The 24,004-nt window shown below is 41.1% G+C and overlaps 1 protein-coding gene across 3 annotated transcripts in view; it reads right to left on the reverse strand.

The window, feature by feature from the left end:
• The window catches only part of si:ch211-269c21.2, a 142,064-nt gene that overhangs the window by 89,125 nt on the left and 28,935 nt on the right, over positions 1-24,004 (reverse strand). For all 3 annotated transcript variants that reach the window (XM_009298018.5, XM_073943118.1, XM_073943117.1), the window contains exon 2: positions 5,051-5,259. In XM_009298018.5, the coding sequence (XP_009296293.2) occupies positions 5,051-5,225 (175 nt within the window). In that variant the 5' untranslated portion in view covers positions 5,226-5,259. The remainder of the gene's footprint in view (positions 1-5,050; positions 5,260-24,004) is intronic.

Raw genomic sequence — 24,004 nt, forward strand, 5'->3', positions numbered from 1 at the left:
TTTTAAGTTAAACTGCTGTTTGTTTTTATATTAGATTTTTTTATATTTACTGCTGCACTAAAGTCCAAAAGTGAAGGATTTAGGTTATTTATTTCTTGATTGTTCAAGCTACCTTACAGAAGTGCTATGTTTAATGTTGAATGTTAAAATAAGGTGAATTAAATAAAAAATAAGGATAATCCTAAATCTGTTTCTTTGCACTTAATTATTTTTTATGTATTATGTAGAAGTATTGGATCGGGTTTCGGTATCGGTAGATACTGAAAATAAAATGACTCTAACTCGGACTCAAGAACAAAAAACCTGATCAGGACATCCACATTGTTTATTTATTAATATAAATTTTTTTTTTTGAAAAGTCTATACCTTTACAATTTGACACATTCAAACCACTCCAGAAATGTTCTAACCAACAGGTCCATTTCATATAGGCCTACAGTACAGATAATAGTTTTTTTATTATTAAATAACCTACTTTTAACAAAAAACATTATTGTATGCTATATATTTTTGTTTTCACAAGCTTTGGAGATGTAACGTAAATTCCGCTTTTAAATAATAGGTCACCTATAGCTTTTGTCATGATCTATGGCTGCGTTCAAAATGATATAAATGTTTTCAAAGTGCACTACGAAGGGAACACATTTGTCAATATAAAGATTACCAAAATTGAACTGTAAAAAATACTTTGAAATCAAGTTAAGAGAGATGTATGGAGTCAGTCTAGGGTCATATATACTTGCAAAATATATAAAAGTTTTGCAAACAAAAAATTAAATATTGAGCAAAATTACATAAATAAATGCAAATCTCTAAAAATCGCAAAGCAAAAATTTATTTTTGAGAAAAGAAATGAAAATGAAATTTTCAAAAAAAGAACAAGTAAAAATCAAGCAGTGTGAAAAAAATATCTAAAATATTTGCAATTAAAAAAAAAAAGATTTTATTTTTGCAAAACATTCTTTATAGCAATGCCTTTACAAAACCCTGCTGATGATACCAGATGATGTAGTCGCTTAAATGGAGGCAGGTCCAGGCCTGCCATAAGGCTGGTCCAGGCCCCACCCCCTTGTCAAATCATGACTACAAAGTGAAACATGCAGAAACGTGATGTGCAAAGTGAAAACAGCATCGCAAATTCATGGTTGACTAAAAAGCCAATCAAAAGGAGCATTGCAATTGACTGGACAGGTTTTGTAAAGGTAATTGCAAATATTTTTGTTTTGTTTTGTTTTGTGCCGCTTGATTTTTATTTGCAGTTCATGTTTTGTTTGTAAATTTTATTTTTATTTCTCAGGGTGCTTTCACACCTACACTTTTGTTTCGGAACGTATCTTGTTTGCCCAGTTAGCGCGGTTCGTTTGGCATATGTGAACAGGGCAATCGCGCTCTGTTCCGCGCCAAAGTAATCGCTCCGAGATCGCTTGAATGAGGTGGTCTCGGCTCGATTGAAACGAACCCTGGAGCGGTTCGATTGCAGTGAGAAAGCGATCCGATCCGAGCGCGGTTGTATCACAGTGTTTTATGGATATGTAATAGGCTTACGGCTATATGTAGAGAGAATTATGAGTATGGCGGGAAGTTTCGCGAGTCTCCGTATGCCCGCAAACGAGTGATGATCTCCCGGTAATCTCGTGTCTCTCTCCCAGTCCTCAAATAGGCATCATCGCGCACCCTTCTCACCCCTCCCCACCGTGTCTCTCCTCAGACACATCGCGCGCGCGCACCCTGTCAATCACCACCAAACCACCACCTCTCCTGACAGCTGAGTGGGACGCTGCAAAATAAACCCTGACACTCTGACCAATGTAAGGAGAGTTTACTCGCACGTGACTTGTTTTAGCTCTTTTGGTCCGATTAGAAACTTTGCAGTGTGAAAGCGAACCGCTCCAAGAGCAAAGAGCAACAATGTAACAATTTTAATCTCTGTTTCGGAACAACTGAATCGATTCACAGGTGTGAAAGCACCCTCAAAACTTAATTTTCCTTTTGCAGTTCTTTATTTTCGGTTGCAAAATAAATGTTTATTACTAAAAAATACATTTTCGCTTTGCGATTTTTTTGAGATTGGCATTTGTTTATTTATTTTTGGCTCAATACTTTATTTTTTTGCTTGCAAAGCTTTCTTTTATTTCACAGGTATATACGGCCGTAGATTGACTCTATAGAGATTACTTTAATTATTATTATTTTTTAAATTATTTCAAGTTTAAATGTTGGAATGCAAAAAAGAAATAGGGCATTGGGTGATAATTGGGAATAGAACATAACCAAGAACTATGCTTCTAACTTCAGCTCTATAGTCCACAACAATTGTGGATTTGGAAAATGCCAATTCAATAAACTATGTTTGTAATGATGGAACTTGCAACCTTAGTTGGTTAACGACGGTTTTCAGAAACGTACCCCTGATCAGCTCCATGGTGGCGCTACAATGATAAAAAGTATGAAATGAAAAGTATGACCCGTCAAGTGTCCCACATAACTGGCTTATGTAAATTAAAGTTTGGTGACTTGCTGGCATGATAACATGAAAAAAAAAAAAAACGTGAACATGCTTGTAGTTTTCGACCAATAGTTGTTCTTAACATTGGCTCTCTTCAAGGTGCCAACTATGTCTCTCAGGGCACTGGTGTATCTTGAAAACCATGGACCAGAGGCTGATCGGAAAGAAACTTGAGTCTGTTTGACACATACAGTATTTGCTATTCATATCATACTGTATGTTAGATCTTCATGTTCTGAACTTTGCCTCTAGTTGTCTGTCAAACCGTTCAATAAATATTTAATATTGTCAAAAAAAACTTTCCATATTTTTTCCCCTCAACCTTAACAAACCAGTATTTTAGAATTAGTTGTTGCTAAAATATATTTTATAGGTCTAAAAAAGGATAAAATTCTGATAGCTTGTAATATAAATCAATCATAAAATACTACAGACTACTAAAATGAAATGGCCATAATTTAGAGCATATTGAAATAATATGTCTTACTAATATTTAAATAGATAGTTTTACAGTCAAAGCTCTGTGGAGGACAAAACACAATGCAAATACAGTCCCTCGCTGTAACTTGATTCACTTTTCGTGCACTCACAATTATATGCATTTTTTGTGCAATTTGACAAGCTTTTTTTTACAGCACGTTGTGTTCTGCATTCTGATTTGATGTAGACAACTGTCAATCAATCTCCTCTGTGTCTCCTGTACAGTACAGAAAGCGTTCAGCTTGCCGAATTAACATAAATCTTCCATCGCTAGCTGTCTGAGTTTCAACAAGGATGCAAAAAGGGTTGTAACTGTCCAAAGAAAAAAAAAAAATATCGTAAAGGGGGTCGCAAACCGCATGCAAACTTAGGTTTATATCAGGGTACACACACCAGAGCAGCAAGTCAGCAACTGACTGTGGTGTCCAGATACAACACTGTTCATATTTCTGCACACGCCACGACACATCTGAATTATTTCATTTTAAATAACATGCGAATGAGAGTGTCTGGTGGGAGTCGCTTCCAACTAGAGGTCTGCATTTTTTAAACTAAACCAGCCCAATTACAACTACAGGACCCGACCAGATTTCTTGCGGCGTGGGAATAAAATTCCAAATAAAACACAGTAGCGGACGGTAACTTTGGTGTCATTTGAAAGAGAGCAGGCGGTCTAACAATATAGCGCGTCTGAGTCCAGACGTTATTTCAGAACAGCATATCTGTGATTTCCTCATGCTTTTTGAGAACTGATGCAGCTAGTGCTCATGACTGTTACACATCCTGAACGTGCAGTCTGCGAGCATATTATCTGCATAACGGTCGGCAGAGCGGGTTTTACCAACATGGAAGAGCAAAGTGAAGATTCGCTGACCTTCTGCAAGTCTTTTTTTTTTATGCATCATAGACGCATATGGAAAAAAAAATGACCCTTTGCGTGATGTGATAATACCTCAAAGTTTTACCCTTTAGCAGTCGCAGGACTGGAACCTCAGGTTTAGGGTGGCACTCATGTCTCATCACAAATGGGCAAAGAAAACAGACATTTTGCCTACAATCCTTGCACAACATACAGTTTTATCCGTTATCTCTCTCTTTTGTTAGTACCTAATTTAAACGTCAGTTTTTAAAAACCAGATCTAAATTTTGTGGAAACGGTCGGGTTGGGTAGAAAACAGGGCGGGGCAGGCAGCAGGTGAACAAAGGCTGAATAATACCTTGTGAGAGCAGGACTAAAAAATTTATCCCGTGCAGATCTCTACTTAAAAATGTCATGTGTGCAACACATCCGGTGAGGGAGCCCTTTAAGGATGGAGTCTGCTTTTGCTTTGTGGATCAGTGACAGCAGAAAAAAGAGAATTACACTGGAAACCAACATCATTTGCACAAAAGCTAAAAAGCTTTATGAATATTTGCTGACAGCGATGAATGTTAGGCCCTGACAACAGGTTTTGGTCTTTAGTTTCATTCTATAATACTGGACTTAATTTTCTACTAAAGTTTGAACTTTGAGTGTAATTAAACATGAAAAGTGTGAAAATGGTAATGGCTGTCAGAGAAAAGTGTATAAAGTGTGTAGTAAGGGGTTTTACAGCCTTAAAACATCTATAATAATTTTGGAAATTAAAGCTGACTGCTTTAGGATTTCGCCTATTGCGGGTTATTTTTAAAACGTAACTCTGGCGATTAACAAAGGATCACTGCATACAAAAAATGCACTTAAAAGGCTCATGTATCAAAATTTATCCACATCTCAAAAGAACTTTTCTTTAAAAAAGAAGTAAATATATATTATATAAGCATTTTTAATAAAAACATTAAAATCGATTATTTAAATCTTATTTATTTACATGTAATCATGTAAAACTGTAATTGTTGTTGGAATCCTCTTTTACATCCCTGTTGATCCACTATACTTTATATTCTTTGCAGCAGCTAAAATCTATCACATAAAATTTAGAACCTCTATTTTTTTACAATCATGTAACAACTGGGCAAAACATTTTAAATCACTAAGCAAAAAGCTGCATCTCTAAAAAAACTTAAGCCAAATGTCAGACAGACCTTGGTTCTGTTGCTGGAGTGTCTCGGTGAGGTCCTGTAGATGCAGCAGAAGAAGACCTCCAGCGCCTAAAAGCAGCAGGAACCAGAAGGAGCAGGGGAGTCTCATGACTGTGGAGCGAAGGGACCTTCTTCTGCCTCCAAAAGCAGCCTCCAGCACCCTACACTCTACCCACATCACGGCCTGTGACGCACGGCCCTGACGGTGGGACCTATACACATTTACACACACACACACACACACACACACACACACACACACACACACACACACACACACACACACACACACACACATAAAGAAAAACACGTCAACACAGTGCCTTAGCAACCAAGGCTGTCGTGACTGCTTTAGTTCTGCAGGACTAGCTAGTTCGCATGCTTGTTGTCTTGTTACGAGTTAGGAATTAAAATTGCTTTATTTTTTTTCTAGTAACCCATCCAGAACTTTCTAGCAAGTTTGGTGAACAATTGCTTTCCTCTCAGAGAGTGCCTCGACATTTTGTTAACACCATTTGAGAATAAGGAACAACACCTATGAGACAATTTAAAATGTTTTTTTAATTATGAATTTGTCAAGTTGTTTTGGAGATTTCACTAATTCCCCATTCAGATGCAAAATACTTGGGCCTGTAAATGTTACAAATATGCTTCTTCTTCTTCAATGAATCATGCTGAAACATTTGATTGTAAATTTCTCTGATGCAAAATAATTTCTCTTTTTAAAAAATAGAGCTGTTTCACAGTTTAAAAAAACTTTGAACAAAAAACAAATGAGGCTGGCACTGATAAATGCATGGATGAGATTTTAAAAACATTTTTTCACTTTGAAATAGCAAATTTTACATTCATGTACAGCAAGGTGATTATAGTTAATGAAAACAAACGAAAAAACTAGAAAGAAAGAACTAAAATAAAAATCTTTTTCGTTCTCTGAAATAGAAATAAAAATTTGTTTTTTGTTTATTTTTTTAAACTAGAACTGAGTCTGGATTATGGATATACAAAACTAACTTTAACTGAAATTAGAGCAAAAACATATTTAATATATACTATAGGCTTATTAGAGGTAAATCTATTTGCTTTGCGCAACCAATTTTACAACAGGTGTTTGACTTGTATGGCACCTCAGAGTCTGTAATCTGGCCACATCAAAAAGCTGGTCCTCCTCAAGTCATCCTTGCTGTTGCTCCCATGACAAAAACAACGAGTAGACATGATAGCAGCATAGTGACAGCATTATATACAACCCGAGCAGAAAAGTATTAATTTAATTTAACACAACTGTGCCCAAAAATGTTTTTTTTTTTTTTTTTTATTAGTAAGTGTGATCGCAAACTAATTGTTTTTTTTTAACCAGATCTTCTAACTGGTTAAACCAATTCACCAATATCCACAAACAGCTTACTTTTTGGCAAGCCTGATACCCCGATAATACTGAACCTGTAATACTGTGCCTTATTATACTGTATATATTAATGGATTTCCCGATAATACTGAACTGATAACACTGTGCCTGATATCCCAATAATACTGAACAGATAATACTGTGCCTGATACACCGATAATACTGAACCAATAATACAGTGCTTGATATCTCAATATTACTGAACCGATAATACTGTGCCTGAAAGCCCGATAATACTGAACCAATAGTACTGTGCTTGATTTCTTGATGATACTGAACCGATAATACTGTGCCTGATACCCCCATAATACTGAACCGATAATACTGAGCCTGATACCCGATAATACTGAACCGATAACACTGTGTCTGATACACAGATAATACTGAACCGATAATACTGCCTGATACACTGATAACACTGAACCAATATTGCTGTGCTTGATATCTCGATAATACTGAATCGACAATACTGTGCCTGATATCCCAATAATACTGAACCGATAATACTGCTTATGCGTGATTCAGCAGATGGTGAATCAAACACAAACAGTACTTGACAGCCTGCTTTGAGTAAACTAAACTTAAACAACTGGTATGTGAATAAACCAAGGGCTTACATGGAGGATCTGGCAAGTTGGTTTGCAAAACTTAATTGTAAGAAACTTCTCAGATCATGGTGATGTTTTAACCTACTGAAATTATAGCAGACATATTTTTTTATATGTTGAGTCCGAACATGGAAAGATTGTCTCAAATGATCCGATTCACATTAAAGATCCGAACATTCCATTACTACTGTGTATCTAACCTCAGAGACAGCCTTGCACACACATTTTACTTAAGGCTGCTATCTTGTGGGCTGTTGTACTTGAATTTGATGATGGGTAGGTGTTGGAGGTAGATGGAAGTGTTCTTGTGTTTAAAAAAAAAAGTAGCCTGTCTTTGTTTTTTATTATACAATATTTACTCAGATGATTTTGAATCTTGTACCCAACAAATATCCTAATTTATAAAAAATAAATAAATAAATAAAACCAAAAAACTAAAACTAAAACTGAAAATAATACTTACTAAACTACAAGTAAGCAATTTCAAAACATAAAAACTAACAAAAACAAATACATCTACCTCTAAAAATGAATTAAACTAACTTAATTTGAAAACAAAAAGTCAAAATGAAATATGAAATAAAAACTAAAATTAATGAAAACTAATGTAACCTTGATGTACAGCAGTAAAACCCAATAAAACTAGGGACATGCAATATTGGCATTTGCCCTAAACTGCTTATTTGCAATGTAATTATCATAAAACAATTAATGGCCCAACATATTTATTCCTTAATTTAAAACTTTTAATGTGCCCATATGGTGCTTCTTACATGACCTTTCATGTTGTGTGTAATATAGCAGTTTATGAATGTAAAAGGTCACCAAACCAAGATCTTCCAAAATAAAGAATCCACTGAAGCCCATCAAACTGTGGGAATTTGGTCAAGGTTTGGTCATCTCAGACAAATTCTGGAAATCCTTAAAGATTCCCATAATCCAAGTTTTTGTGGTCTTTAATCATAAGTTTGACATGGCTTTTGCAATTAAATTTGCCCTACATTGAAATTCTGGCAGCAAATGATTTTAGACAACTCCTGCATAGCGACTTCTCTTGCGACGACCGTCAAACAAAGAACAAATAGCAGATGACGGGGTTCCACTCTTACTAAACCTACCTACACTGTAAGTTTGGATATGATTTGCATAATACTAGTCTTTAGCCTTCAATGGATGTTAGTGAAAAATGTCTATTTTGACCATGAAACACTATATTTGTAAATGGTAAGCCTGGAAGGCACATACAGTATACAGTACCGTGATAAATGGTAACCTTTTGTTACTGTTGCATTAAAGTCGTAAATGTGTTAATGTAACACAAGGGTGCTAGATAACGGGCTTGAGGATCCACTACAGTTCTTTATTATTAAGAATATTCAAGCAGGTAATGGTCATTCACAAATGCAAATACAAGGTAATCCAGAAGCTTAGTCGGGAAACAGGCAGATGGTCAATGCAGGCGGCAGACAATATAAACATTAGAACAAGGCAAGGATAATACATGGTGAGAAAAGACCAGAAACCGCTTTAAAAAGTTACAAGGTTAATACCAACTAGAGTCAGCAATGTCAGTAATTTTGAGTGCTGTTTATATGTTCCATGTAATCAGTTTTAAAGTAGCTCCCAGCTGTGTGTGTGTGTGTGTTATCAATGGAGAACCAGGACAGGTGCGTGTGTGTGGTGCCTGAAGAGAGTTGTAGTTTATATGGTGGCAGAATTGCAGTCTGAGTGAATGTGAATGTTCTCCAGCGATTTTTAAGGGTTAGATTGCTGGTGATCATGACAGTTAAAGGAGTTTGCATCCTAAAAAATTGTCTAACTTGTATTAATTAATATTTTGCAGATAAAAACAAAGAAGAAATATTGCCCATCTAAACCATTGCATGCACAGGAGATTTTGAAACTTCAGAGTCTGGCTGTTCCTCAATTTTCAAGAAGGCAGAGAAAGGACTTGCATTCTTGTGAAGACTGGTCTTGCCTGGTCACCTCAGAAGAACGATCTCGGGAGACCACAAGACAACACAGAACGCATCCTGTGAGAATTGAGATGCTACGTTCTTTTTTAATTTTTAACGTAAAATTATTTAAACATTGCAGCATTTATACAACGGTTTATTGTTTTTACTCTTTTCAGTATACATATATATAAATATATATAGTATATATTGTTATATATATGTATATATATATATATATATATATATATATATATATATATATATATATATATATATATATATATATATATATATATATAAATACCATGCACAAAAACCAAATATAGTTTGCACAATACAAATAAAATGATTTTAACACGAATTTCACCAAATAAACACCCCCTATTAAGATTTTAATGTTAATGTTTACTTTTACCATCTCGTTTAGGGAAACTCCTAAGATAAATAAGTTATATCTCCAAACTTTAATAATAAATATATATGGAATGCTGTGTTTCCGACCTCCTTTATTCAGTTGCAATGACTTCTGGGACTTTTAGAGCGAGGTCGGTGCTTAAGTCTGATGTCGACACCGAGAACAAATCCGGAAACTTTCTTGCATCCTCCGTTGTTGCAGTCTTGAGTTTTGGAACTGAACATTGGAGATTGATGATGACGTTACACGAGAAACAACCTTTGTGTGCTATAAACTTAAGCATTAAACAAATCACAACAACCTGTACCATTTGACCAATCAGAGTACAGAAAACTCTCAGACAGGAGGGGCTTTAGAGCATGGAAAATGAAAGTGTTTTTGACCTTGGATGAGTAAACCTGCAGAAGACTTCCAAAATACAATGACCATTCTTTAAAATGACAAAAAAAGAAGGCTCTAAAATTCATAAATAAGATTTTTTATATAACACAAACTTTTTAAAACCCTGCTTGAAAAACACATATTTCATCTATTTTCAATCATAAATGTGCCCTCTTAAGTCCAGATGTAAAAAAATCGAGTTAATGTTCCAGAAAATTATTAGTTTTTCTCAGTAGAAAATTGAACAGAGCAAACTAACAGGCTTTTGTAAACGTGTTTTTTCTTTTGCATCTCACATACTACAATGAGCATGCATTTATATAAATAGTATGTTGTGTTTTCACAGATCTATCTGATGAATATTCTGCTGACAGCAAGGTCCCATTTCCCACAAGACACGATGCAAGACACGGAATAAGAACAAGAGAAAGGGAGGCACATTTGTGCTCCGAGTGTGTGCCAGGTTTGCTGTTCTCAGCAGGTGAGAGCAGCATAAGGAATCATGTGCTCTGAGCCTATAGGGACCTGAAGCCTACACAAAACATCTTGCCCTGCCTGTTCCATGTGTATCTTCTACACTATCAGAGATTAGACTGCCTGACTCACACGACCGACACAAACAAAAATTCTTATTACACACATTCATCATACAGTGCGCCTCGTGGAGCTTAACACCAAACAAATCTGGTGCACTGAGGAGGAAATTATAGACTGATGTGAATTAATTTGCTTTTAACATTATTAATAGGACTGCGTATAATAACATTAAATCCACATTAAGTGCCACTTTACCACAAACAGGCTACAAAATAGGGCCTGAAACTCTTTTTAAACAAATTAACTGTGAAAGGAAGTGCTTAACCTTCAGAAAATGATTGAAGTCAACCAGAAGGTCAAACTAAATTTTACAGGAGTTGTGATTTTTTTTACAATCAAAATGCTACCCATCTATGCTAGATTATGTTTACCAACTCCTATTCTATAAAAGCACAAAAGCCATATATAGGAAATAATGAAAGTTTACAAATTAAAAACTTTTAAAAATTAATTTATTATTGTAATAAAATTATAATCTATGCTGAAAGTCCATCTTGTGTGTGTCTGTATGTTTTGAGGGAGTCTATGTTAAAAAATTAACGTAACAAAAACTGCCTGCTGACGCACACAGTTAAGTTGATTACAGTTTTTCTCAGTGGCTTTGGTGCATTTCTCACAACACTATTTACATTTGCACAACAGTTAATGCATTTCTCAAAACAATTAGTACAAACTGCAAAATCTAATTGATAACCTGCAGAAGCGTGTCACAAGCTCAAAATGGAAAGTTCATTCCTCAAAAGCAAATATTGATTTCAATGAAAGTGTCAGTGTCATCAAGATGAAAAGTCCTGACACTATTGTTTTTAAACAAGATAGTCAAATGGCTTTGTCATGATTTTATTATGACAGATTACTCCGGACATTTGTTCCAATGTAAAACAAGTCAGATTTTTGTGACACTTCCTGAAAATGATCAAGACAGCACTTTAAACTATGTGCACAGCCATTTAAAAACTTCAGTAAAGTTGGACATCACTGCATTTAGTGAGGTATCTGAGTACAAGACATTGAATATGTATGGTTCACTTTTTTACTGCATTTGCTTTTTGCAATTCTTATTTATTCACAGCATTGTGCAAAATAATAAGCACACCCCTATTTATAACAAACATAAACTTCCTTCGGGAGAGCTGTGCACAACTGTAAACAATATTGCAGTACATATTGCAACTGAACATACAACACACACAGGTCTGTAAATCATTTATGAAATTGTTCGTTTTAGAAGACATTTTCAGGAAAAATTTTTTATTGTTTTATAAAATTAGCTTGACAAATTTTGAGAAGTTCAACATTTTAGTATGCAATGACTCAAGTAATGAAATGAGGACTATTAGTTTTATATGGAATGACTATTCAGCATTCACAGGTTTAGTTAATTTCGACTGACAGGACATAAGCAAATAATAATGTTATAAAGCAGCAGAGAGTTGTATGAAAGCAGCTGATGCATGTCCAAAAGCATTAGCAATTTTTGGAAGGAATGAGAAACTGCTACCCTGATGTGCACAAATGACTAATTGTTTTGAGAAATGCTGTTGTGCAAATGTAAATAGTGTTGTGAGAAATGCACCAAAGAGACTGAGAAAAACTAATAAAATAAAGTTGAACAATAAAAACAATGTATCAGAGACCCTTAAAAATACAATGTTTAACTCAAAAGTGAAGCATTAAAACATAGCTTTAAGATTTTATATAGTCAATCAAACGAACTTAAATGATTAAAAAATGCAACAAATATTTATTTGGACCTGAGCTACAAAACCAAATTTAAAGAAAACAGGTATTAGTTTTGCTTAAATTGCACACCAGTTTAATTGTGTATAAATATCATTTTAACTAAATCACCTAAAGGCAATGGATGGATGGATGGATAGATAGATAGATAGAACTGTACCTTATGAAAAAGTTACTCAAGTAATTAGTCACTAGCTACTTTTGATTTTACACACACACACACACACACACACACACACACACACACACACACACACACACACACACACACACACACTCACACACACACACACACACACACAATCACACACACACACACACACACACACACACACACACACACACACACACACACACACACACACACACACATACAGTTTGTCAAAATTATTTGCCGCCCTGTAATTTTTTAACAGATTCAGGAATTTTTTACAGTATTTCCTATACATTTTTTTTCTTTTGGAGAAACTGATTAGTTTTATTTCAGCAAGAATTAAAGCAGTTTTTAATTGTTTTAAACCCATTTTAAGGTCAATATTATTTGCCCCCTTCAGCAATATATTTTTTTGATTGTCTACAAAACAAACCATCCTAAATGACTTGCCTAATTATATTATGTGTGTGTGTGTGTGTGTGTGTGTGTGTGTGTGTGTGTGTGTGTGTGTAAATACCATATTATGATTTTAAGGTTAAAAAAACGTTTAAATGTTATATATTTAATGATTAACAGCGGGAATGACTAATATGTACTGGGATAATCAGTTCCCCTTCGGTTGGGGAACTTCAGTGCCATGAATGGGAGGATTCGGATCAGAAGCCGCTTATCTGGAGAGTATTGAACGGGCCAATGAATGAAATTAATTGGCAGCGTAAGCTTGCGCAGGTGTGCGACATCTGCAATTATCTCAGCATATAAGCACACCTGAAGCCAGCAGACGCCATCCTTTTCGCTTCAGATCCTTTCTGAGTGAGTCGATGAGGGTTCCTCTTGCTGATCAGCACTTCAGAGCGAACGAGTGTGTCTCCCGGTCCAGAGTGGGTCTTCGCGGTGGCAGACGGTCGAGCTGGGTTACTCCCTTGCCTGCGGTTCTTTGGGTCCGGTCCTCCAGATCGGTGCGTATAGTTGCAACTTTTCCTAAAAGAGCAACACAGTCGTGCAGCACGTCCTTTTCAGGATGGCGCTCCGACTGTGCGTTTCTGGATGCGGGGGTTTCCTGTCACCGGATGATGGACACGATCACTGCATTGCATGTTTGGGGGTCCAGCATGTTAATGCGGTGCTCGCGGGCGGTTCATGTCGTCATTGCGATGCCATGACCGTTGCACAGCTAAGATTGCGGCTAACTTTCGCAAGAGAGCGAGCCACCCCAGTTGCCTCCTGCTCTAAAAAAGCAGCGGGCGCTCGGGCAGATCTGAGGGTTTCAGCGGGAGCTAATCCGCCGCCCACAGGCTCGCGGACCTCTCGCTCCTCACGGCGCTCCATCCAAGCTTCGGGTGGTGAGAGTGATCCGTCTAACCAGATGGTAGCTCTCACACTCGCTGACACCGGAGATCAGATGTCCTCCGCGGCATCGGAGGGTGGGCTTTCACTGTCCGACGAAGATCCGGACCCGCTCGCCCCCTCCGGGCAGGTGAGCGCTGTCAAATCGGATCCTGAAGCGGACATGTTAGCCGTGCTTTCCCGGGCTGCTTCGGCCGTGGGGTTGGAGATGGTTTATCCCCCAGCTCCGCGGCCGGACCGACTAGATGGGTGCTACGTAGAGGACCAGAAGGCGAAGCCTTCGAAGCCTCTCGTCCCCTTCTTCCCGGAAGTGCACAGTAGGCTCACGCAGTCCTGGAGGGCACCTTTCTCTGCCCGTGCTGCGAGTGCCTCCGCCCTCACCGCCCTTGACGGCGGAGCTGCCAGGGGGTATGAGGCGATCCCGTCAGTGGAGCGCGCTATCGCGGTCAATCTTTGTCCGCGCGGCGCCTCTACGTGGCGGGGTTTGCCCCGCCTCCCGTCCAAAGCCTGTAGGTTGTCTGCCTCCCTCGGAGCCAGAGCTTATAAGGCTGCGGGCCAGGCTGCTTCTGCTTTGCACGCGATGGCCACCTACCAGCGCTACCAAGCGCAGGCGCTGGCCGAGCTGCACGAGGGCGGGTCCAACCCAAGCTTATTACATGAGCTGCGCACCGCGACCGACTATGCTCTTCGGACTACTAAGTCCGCCGCGTGTGCGCTGGGGAGGACGATGTCCACACTTGTGGTTCAGGAACGCCACCTCTGGCTAAACCTGGCCGATATGCGCGACGTTGACAAAGTTCGCTTTCTTGACTCGCCCATATCCCAGGCTGGCCTGTTCGGCGACACCGTCGGTGAATTCACCCAGGAATTCAAGGCGGTGAAAGAGCAGTCGGATGCGATGGGCAATGTCATCTATCGGCGTGGCCGTAAGCCCGCTCCGCCCGCTGAGCCATCCACCTCCGCTGTTCCTCGCCGAGGGCGCCCGCCAACGAGTGCTGCCCCGCCCCCGCCTGCGCCTCCGGCCAAGCGGGCGCGGCGTTCACCTCGAAAGCAGGCAGCCCCTCCTGCCCAGGGCGCCGTTAAGTCCGGTAAACGGACCGCGAAGCGTCCCTGAGACAGGCCATCCGGAGAAGAGGAAACTTGCTCTTTCCCCGCTGGAGGGCGGGGCCCCGATAACAACGGTACTTTTCAGTGCCACCAAAACATCAGTAAAGAGCACTTTTTCCCTTCCCCGGATGTGACTGCACGAGTTCTGCCAGTCCGGGACGCGCTGCCTTCCGGCTCGCAGACTCTACGTGCTTCGCCAGTGGCTCACGAGCGCTGGGGGGACGGTCTCCCTTTCCTCAGCCCTCCAGCCCCCTCTCCGGAGTCAGGGTGCGGAGCCAGAGCGAATCGCTCTCCTCCAGCTCTTCCGCGGGACCCTCGTGCTTCCCGGATCAGCACACCCACTCCGCGCTGCCCCACCGCTGGTACGTCAGCGATTGTAGCGATGACTCCATTAGCGAGGGCTCTGCCTGCCTGGTTAGCGCGGGCCAGCCCCTCGCGGTGGCTCATACGCACAATCAGACTCGGTTACGCGATTCAGTTCGCGAAACGGCCCCCCAAGTTTACGGGCGTGTATTTCTCCAGGGTCAACCCCCTGTCCGCCCCTGTCTTGCGAGAGGAGATTGCTGCCCTCCTGGCGAAGGGTGCAATCGAGCCGGTTCCTCCAGCCGAGATGGAGAGTGGGTTTTACAGCCCATACTTCATCGTACCCAAAAAGAGCGGTGGGTCACGGCCAATCCTAGATCTGCGCGTTTTGAACCGCTGTCTGCACAAGCTGCCGTTCAGAATGCTCACGCAGAGGCGCATTCTCCAATGCGTTCGTCCTCGGGATTGGTTTGCAGCCATAGACCTGAAGGACGCGTATTTCCATGTCTCCATTCTTCCACGCCACCGCCAATTTCTGCGGTTTGCGTTCGAGGGTCGAGCGTGGCAGTACAAGGTCCTCCCCTTCGGGCTCTCTCTGTCTCCGCGGGTCTTCACCAAACTCGCGGAGGGTGCCCTAGCGCCCCTTCGGCTCGCGGGCATTCGCATACTCAATTATCTCGACGACTGGCTGATTTTAGCCCACTCGCGGGAGCAATTGATTATGCACAGGGACAAGGTGCTTCGGCATCTCCGCCTACTGGGGCTTCAGGTCAACCGAGAAAAGAGCAAACTCGCCCCCGTGCAGAGGATTTCTTTTCTCGGGATGGAGCTGGACTCGATCACCATGGTAGCGCACCTCTCCGAGGAACGCGCTCGCCTGTTGCTGAACTGTCTGAGGGAGCTCGACAGCAAACTAGTGGTCCCACTGAAGTTCTTTCAGAGGCTCCTGGGGCATATGGCATCCGCAGCCGCCGTCACGCCGCTCGGGTTGCTCCATATGAGACCACTTCAGCACTGGCTTCACGATCGGGTCCCCAGACGCGCATGGCACGCGGGCACACACCGGGTCTCGGTTACTGTGCTGTGTCGCCGCGCCCTCAGCCCTTGGAACGACCCCTCGTTCCTACAGGCCGGTGTGCCTCTAGGACAGGCGTCCAGCCATGTTGTTGTTTCAACAGACGCTTCCAACACGGGTTGGGGGGCCGTGTGTCGCGGGCATGCGGCTGCGGGCCTCTGGAAGGGTGCCCAGCTGCATTGGCATATCAATCGCCTAGAGCTGTTGGCAGTGTTCCTCGCTCTCCACCGCTTTTTACCGGTGCTGGAGCGGCAACACGTGCTGGTCAGGACGGACAGTATGGCGGCGGCGGCGTATATCAACCGCATGGGGGGTATGCGCTCTCGCCGCATGTCTCAGCTCGCCCGCCGTCTGCTCCTCTGGAGTCACCCGCGGCTGAAATCGCTGCGCGCCATTCACGTCCCAGGCACGCTCAATCGTGCAGCCGATGCGCTCTCACGACAGCTGTTACGCCCTGGAGAATGGAGACTCCACCCCGAGTCTGTTCAGCTGATATGGGCGCGATTCGGGGAGGCCCAGATCGATCTGTTTGCTTCCCCCGAGAACGCTCACTGCCAGTTGTTTTTTTCCCTGACCGAGGGCTCTCTCGGCACGGATGCACTGGCCCACAGCTGGCCTCGGGGCATGCGCAAGTATGCGTTTCCCCCAGTGAGCCTGCTCGCGCAGTTTCTGTGCAAGGTCAGGGAGGACGAGGAACAGGTTCTGCTAGTTGCGCCCCTTTGGCCCAACCGGACCTGGATATCAGAGCTCTCACTCCTCGCGACGGCCCTCCCCTGGCGGATCCCTTTGAGAGAGGACCTACTCTCTCAGGGACAGGGCACCATCTGGCACCCTCGCCCCGATCTTTGGAACCTCCACGTGTGGTCCCTAGACGCGAGGAAGACTTAGGTAACCTACCGACTGCGGTGGTTAATACCATCACTCAGGCTAGAGCCCCCTCCACGAGGCGCACCTACGCCCTGAAGTGGAGTCTATTCACTGAATGGTGCGTCTCTCGCAGAGAAGACCCCCGAAATTGCCAGATTAGTGTTGTGCTCTCTTTCCTTCAAGAGAAGTTGGACAGCAGGCTGTCGCCCTCCACTCTCAAGGTTTACGTGGCCACCATCTCCGCTTATCATAGCGCGGTAGCTGGCGGCACCGTGGGAAAGCATAACCTGGTCATCCAGTTCCTTAGGGGTGCTAGGCGAATTAATCCATCTCGCCCCCCTCTCATGCCCTCTTGGGATCTCGCCCTCGTTCTCACGAGTCTGCGATCCGATCCCTTTGAGCCACTCGAATCAGTATCTCTAAGATTTCTGTCCCTGAAGACAGCTCTGCTGGTTGCGTTGGCCTCCATCAAGAGGGTCGGGGACCTGGAGGCATTTTCGGTCAGTGACTAGTGCCTGGAATTCGGGCCGGATTACTCTCACGTCATCCTGAGACCCCGCCCCGGTTATGTGCCCAAGGTTCCTACCACCCCCTTTAGAGATCAGGTAGTGAACCTGCAAGCGCTGCCCCCGGAGGAGGCAGACCCAGCCCTTTCTTTACTTTGTCCAGTTCGCGCTCTGCGCATTTATGTGGACCGTACTCAGAATTTTAGATCATCTGAGCAGCTCTTTGTCTGTTATGGTGGTCGGCAGCAGGGAAGTGCCGTATCAAAACAAAGATTATCCCACTGGATTGTGGATGCCATTTCACTCGCTTATTCGAGTCGAGGTCAGCCGTGTCCCCCGGGAGTTCGTGCACACTCCACTCGGAGCGTTGCATCCTCTTGGGCGCGTGCACGCGGCGCCTCTCTAACAGACATCTGTAGAGCTGCGGGCTGGGCGACACCCAACACATTTGCAAGGTTTTACAATCTGCGAGTGGAGCCGGTTTCCTCAAGGGTATTAGGTAACCCTTTGGTGATTGAGGAGACAACTCGGTAGGGTGTTGAAACACGCTTGCTGCGCCATTCTCCCTAACACGGAGGTACGTGCGCCTTTTTTATCTGTCAGTAAAGTTCCCCGTCAGGTGAGCCCTGCAGATTCCTCCGTGGCCCCCAGCACTGACTCAGCGGAGGAGTCACTTGCTGGCCCACTACGTTGTAGGTCTGCCCGCTGGTCAGCCCGCGTTTTGGGTATAGGTGCCTGCTATGCGTGATCCCCACTAGGCGATCCCATATGCTTATTCCGCCACGGTTAAGTCCCCCCCCTGGGCGGACCCGTGTCTTCCCTCTCCGCTAACCACTCTTTTGCTATGCGTACTCCCCCTTTTTAGGGCTAGTCCATATGTAAATTCTGCCATCTATCCCCCCCTTGGGTAACGGATGGCCTCCGCAGCGTCCTCCCTATCGGGATTGCACGCTTCCCAACGTACTGTCGTATTTCCTAGAATTATCTAGATGCTCACGACTTCCCAAAAAATATATCTAAATCCGTAAAACTTCTGTTGAAGTAGGATAAATTAGGGCCAGGGACACGTTGGAGGACCGCGCCCCCCATGATGTGGGTGCGTCACGCTTGCTTGACTATCTCCTCATCGGGGGTGTTGGTAAGGTGCAGTCATTATGGCGCTTTCCATATTCTCCCATTCATGGCACTGAAGTTCCCCAACCGAAGGGGAACGTTCGAGGTTACAGAAGTAACCCTTCGTTCCCCGAGGAGGGGAATGGAAGTGCCATATTCCGTCGCCATAATGACTGTCCCTTAGCTGTTTGAAAGTCTCTTCAGCTTAAAAGGATGGCGTCTGCTGGCTTCAGGTGTGCTTATATGCTGAGATAATTGCAGATGTCGCACACCTGCGCAAGCTTACGCTGCCAATTAATTTCATTCATTGGCCCGTTCAATACTCTCCAGATAAGCGGCTTCTGATCCGAATCCTCCCATTCATGGCACTTCCATTCCCCTCCTCGGGGAACGAAGGGTTACTTCTGTAACCTCGAACGTTATTCCATTAAACAGCTACTTGGTTATTCCACAGCAGGCCCATAGCCAGCCTGTTATAAGGGGTCTTTTTCTCAAAATGTGGACCTTTTTGCATTATTCACCTCATGTATGAGCAATTTATGTACAATTATAAACAATGTATTTGTGCACTTCATCATTGTTCCCTATTATCTGCTCTGAATTCATTCATTTGTCAATCTTTCTTCATCTTGTTAGCAAAGCTCGTCTTTGAACAATTCAATTAGTTCCCAAAGAATGAAATCATTCATCACCTGTTCAAGTGGATGTACGTCAGGATAGCAGAAAATCTTAACTTCCATGCCATGATGACTTTATAAATACACAACATTCCCTCTCAGAAGCTCAATGTGGTACCATAATAACTATTCGTCAAATTTCCTCACAACTAAATGTTCTACATCCACTGTAAGTGGCATCATAACAAAGTGAAAACAATTGGGAACAAAGGCAACTCAGTCATGAAGTGATTGACCATGTAAAATCACAGAGTGAGGGCAGCACATGCTGAGGCGCACAGTGTACAGAAGTCACCAACTTTTTGCATCCAATGCTGTAGCTACTGTACAGTACAGACCTCTAATCTCCATGTAGCCTTTAGAGTGCTCCAGAAAATTACTTTATCAAATGGGTTTCTATGACCAAGCAGCTTCATCCAAGCCTTGCAGTGGTATAAAGTGCACCACTATTGGACTATAGAACAGTGCACATATGTTTTCTGGCCAATCACGCTTCTCTGTCTGGCTATCTGATGGACAGGTCTGAGTTTGGTGGTTTCAGGGAAATTGGTACCTGACTGACTGCATTGTGTCAAATGTAAAATTTGGTAGAGAGGGAACTATGGTGTTGCTTTTCAAAGGTTGCGCTGGGCGTCTTCATCTTACAGTTCCAGTAAAAGAAACTTTTAGAGCTTTAGCATTTTAAGACATTATGGACAGTTGCATAATCCCAACGTTGAAAAAGGGCACCAGTTCATAAAGCAAAGGTTCATAAAGACATGAATGAGTGATTTTGGGTTAGAGAAACCTGCCTGCACAGTTTATTGAATACACTTCTGAAAGTCTAAAATTCCCTGACGTGACAAACCCCAAATTATACTTTTAACTGGTCTCAAGTCATCAGAATAAATCAAAGCCATGCAATTACAGAAATTATTTGTAGCCCTGTGAATGTGGCTTCATTTGCTTTGCAAAGTCATTTTCATTTGCTTGAAAGCCTTTTCCATCCAGCACTTAAATGTAAGTGCTGCCTTTTCCACTGTAAAGCCAAACGGCAAGCCTTTGCCAGATAGAAAGCGGCCTTATCTTCTTCCCCACATCGAAACACCGAAATTGCAGCTTGATGTGTACAGTCGCATCTTTGCAGGCAATCACAGCTGAGGTGATGGAGGGTAGATTTCTTTAACAACAGCTTTGAGTAAAAAAACACCCCGTGCACCTGCTCCTTCATCCACGCCTCCTTTCCTTTTATCCGAGCTTGATTGCTTTTCCCTGGATTGGACCACTTCCCCCATTACCCCAGTCCCAGGATATTGCTGATCCCTGACCTGTATGATAGTGGGATTTAAAAAGGTCTTGAGTAGCACCAGGAAACCTGTGGATGAAATCTAAAGCCAGAGGATCTTCTGCTAATGAAAACAGCTCTTTCGGCAGATGCTACCCTGCCATTTAAGGGCTTACATTTGACTTCCACTTCTGATTATACTTCTTATTCAAACTCAGGTCAAAAGGGCTAAAACAAATCAGAGTTTTAAGTAATTATGGCTTCTATTAAGTGAGTTCTTATTTTGCCATTTTTTTGTCATAGAGGCTTTAATATTCATGTGAAATATGGAAATTAGAGGGTTGGATCTCTTAGAAGTTATTTTATTATTTATTAAGTTTGATTTAATAATCATTTAGCTTATTATCTTGTGATAAACTGTGCTGTTTGTTACACAGGTTTAGAGAAAAAATAATAATAATAAAATTAGTTTGAAAACTTTTTATAGGAATGAGAAATCAAAAGACTAATCATAATTAGTTTACGTTCCTCTTTAGGTTATGCATAGAAACTGTTATTTTATTATTTTCCTTGTAATTTAGTTTTAGTAATTTTTAGTTTTAGTTTAGTTCATTTGTACTTTTTGTATCTACATAAAGTATATTCATTCAATCAATTCTTTCTTTTTCAGCTTAGTCCCTTCATTAATCTGGGGTCGCCACTGCAGAATGAACTGACAACTTATCCAGCATATGTCTTACGCAGCGGATGCCCTACTAGCCGCAACCTTTCAGTGGGAAACACTTATACACACTCATTCACACACATACACAACAGACAATTTAGCTTACCCAATTAACCTGTACCACATGTCTTTGGACTTGTGGGGAAAATCGGAACACCCAGGGGACACTCACACAAACACGGGGAGAACATGCAAACTCTACACAAAAAGCAGGCAAGACTTGAATCAGTAACATTCTTGTTGTAAGGCAAATGTGCTACCCACTGCGCCACCACAGTCCAAAGACATGGGGTACAGGTGAATTGGGTAGGCAAAATTGTCCGTAGTGTGTGAATGTGTTTGTGGAGGTTTCCCAGAGATGGGTTGCGGCTGGAAGGGCAAGTTCATTCCGCATGTTGGCGGTTCATTCCGCTGTGGTGACCCCTGATTAATAAAGAGACTAAGCTGACAAGAAAATGAATGAATGAATACTCAAAGAGGATAAAATGACTGGTCTAAAAGTGGATGCAAAATATATGTACATCATCAGTAATGGTTAATTAATGCATTTGCATTATTTAAATAATCTACACATTTTAATCTTGTAATTATTATAATTTTTAGAGATACTGTCTGTTTTTATTATTCTTCTGTCATTTATTTCTCATTTGCTGTATATTTATTTAGTTTGATGATTTCATTAGGCTGCATTACAGGCTATTTTATATACAAATCTAAAATGCTTTGGCATTAAAGTTTGCTTTGAACTTGAAAGAGAGAGAAGCAGATTTTACCAGATTCTACCTGTCAGTTGAAATAATGGATTTCTTTTTTATTTTAACAATAATTTTTTCTTAGCCATAATAATTTTTTCTTAACAAATTATTGTTAAAAATTGTATTTTGTTTTGTTTGTCGCATATATTTATGTGATGGGGATAAATTTAATTGGGCCTCCACCGCAAGTATATTTCAAACCTGTGGGAAGCACTGTCAGTACAACCAATTTAGCTTATTCAATTCAGTTATCGCACAAGTTTTTTGCCTGTGGGAGAAACCAGAGCACATGAACATGGGGAGAACATGCAAACTCAACACAGAAATGCAAGGACTCAATCCAGTGACCTTCTTGCAGTGAGGTGGCAGTACTAACCACTGAGCCATCGTGACGACCACTGTGTACTATTATATATATGTATGTATAAACACAACAGAAAGTTCTGATGACTAGTATAAAATATTGGTTTATGAATATTTATAATTTGTAATAAAAATATTCTTTAAACATCATACATTATGTAAGGTATAGAAACAAATAAATACTATTTCAGTCTTTGTGCCACTTGCCATACTCTTGTACTAATTTTTCAAATTTACTAGCAATTTCTATGTGGTTTTGTTTGCAATCTATTTTTCTGTGCATTCGCTTTCTACAGCATCAAAATGTTTGAAAACCCCTGGCCTTAGTAAAGTGAGCCAAAAAGAAAAGCAATTTCAGAGGGAGAGCAGGTTATTACATTCTGATGAAAGACTAAGAAAACCTTTTTGTTTTTGTTTTAAATAACACTGGTAAATTACACACAGTTACACCAGGAATATGGATTAAGAAACTAAATAGGCTTGATTTAAATCGTTCGGTCATAATTTACAGTAGAGTCTTAAGTCATATGATAATGTTAATGACTGGGTAATTCAGATACAGCACAGTTGCCTGTTTCAATCAAGTTTGATTGCAAGTGGGTGGAAATTTAGAAGTAATAACCGCATCACAGGCTCACGAAGACCAGATGTGCTCAATTAGGTATCAGAAATTAAATCTCTGTATTTACATAAACAGACAAAATCAATTTTGACTCATTTGTTAGGACAGATGTTAATTACGAAAGATGCAAGGTTGTGTAGATGGACATAAATTGAGTTCTGCGCAAGTTTAATTATTTTTGCAAGACAATCAATTCTATAAAAATGAAACAAAAAAGTACAGCAAGCCCATTTACTCTGAAGAGAGAGGCAGAAAACCCAAAGCCTCCACCTAAACTAAAGAAAACAAAAACTATTTATGAAACTAAAGAGCTAATTTACAATAACAGATATGTGTAAGCAATAACTAATTGATTACAATACATTTAAAAACAAAAAAATGCAAACAAACCATATATATATATATATATATATATATATATATATATATATATATATATATATATATATATATATATATATATATATATATGTACATGATTCTGTACATCCATTCATTAATTTTCCTTTGGCTTAAGCCTGGTTTATACTTCTACGTCAAGTGATCTGTGCAATATTACTTTCAAAATGCTAGCTGACAGTAGGTGTTTATGTTCCTCTGTGTTTCTTCTCTGGTGTTTTTTTTTTTTTTTTTTCAGACTGTGGCGACCCCTGATTAATAAAGGGACTAAGCTGAAAAGAAAATGAATGAATGAATGAATGAATTAATGAATGAATGATATGGGTTAATGAAACTAAACAATGAGAAGACTAGTTAAAAAGAGCCTTGAGTCTTACGCTACTGGTTCACCCAATCCTTTGAGCTCGTGTTGTGTGTAGTGTCACATTAACATTCATTAAGGTGACAGATGGAGGACATACTCGGGAATCAATACGACTGTGAGCTCCCCCACCGTCTCTTTCCCCCGTGTCCTTCCTTACCGAACGCACATTCATCACTGCTCTGAATATTACACCTCACTTTCACAATTATT

Source organism: Danio rerio, chromosome 25 (genome assembly GCF_049306965.1).
Source record: "Danio rerio strain Tuebingen ecotype United States chromosome 25, GRCz12tu, whole genome shotgun sequence".
Taxonomy (NCBI): domain Eukaryota; kingdom Metazoa; phylum Chordata; class Actinopteri; order Cypriniformes; family Danionidae; genus Danio; species Danio rerio.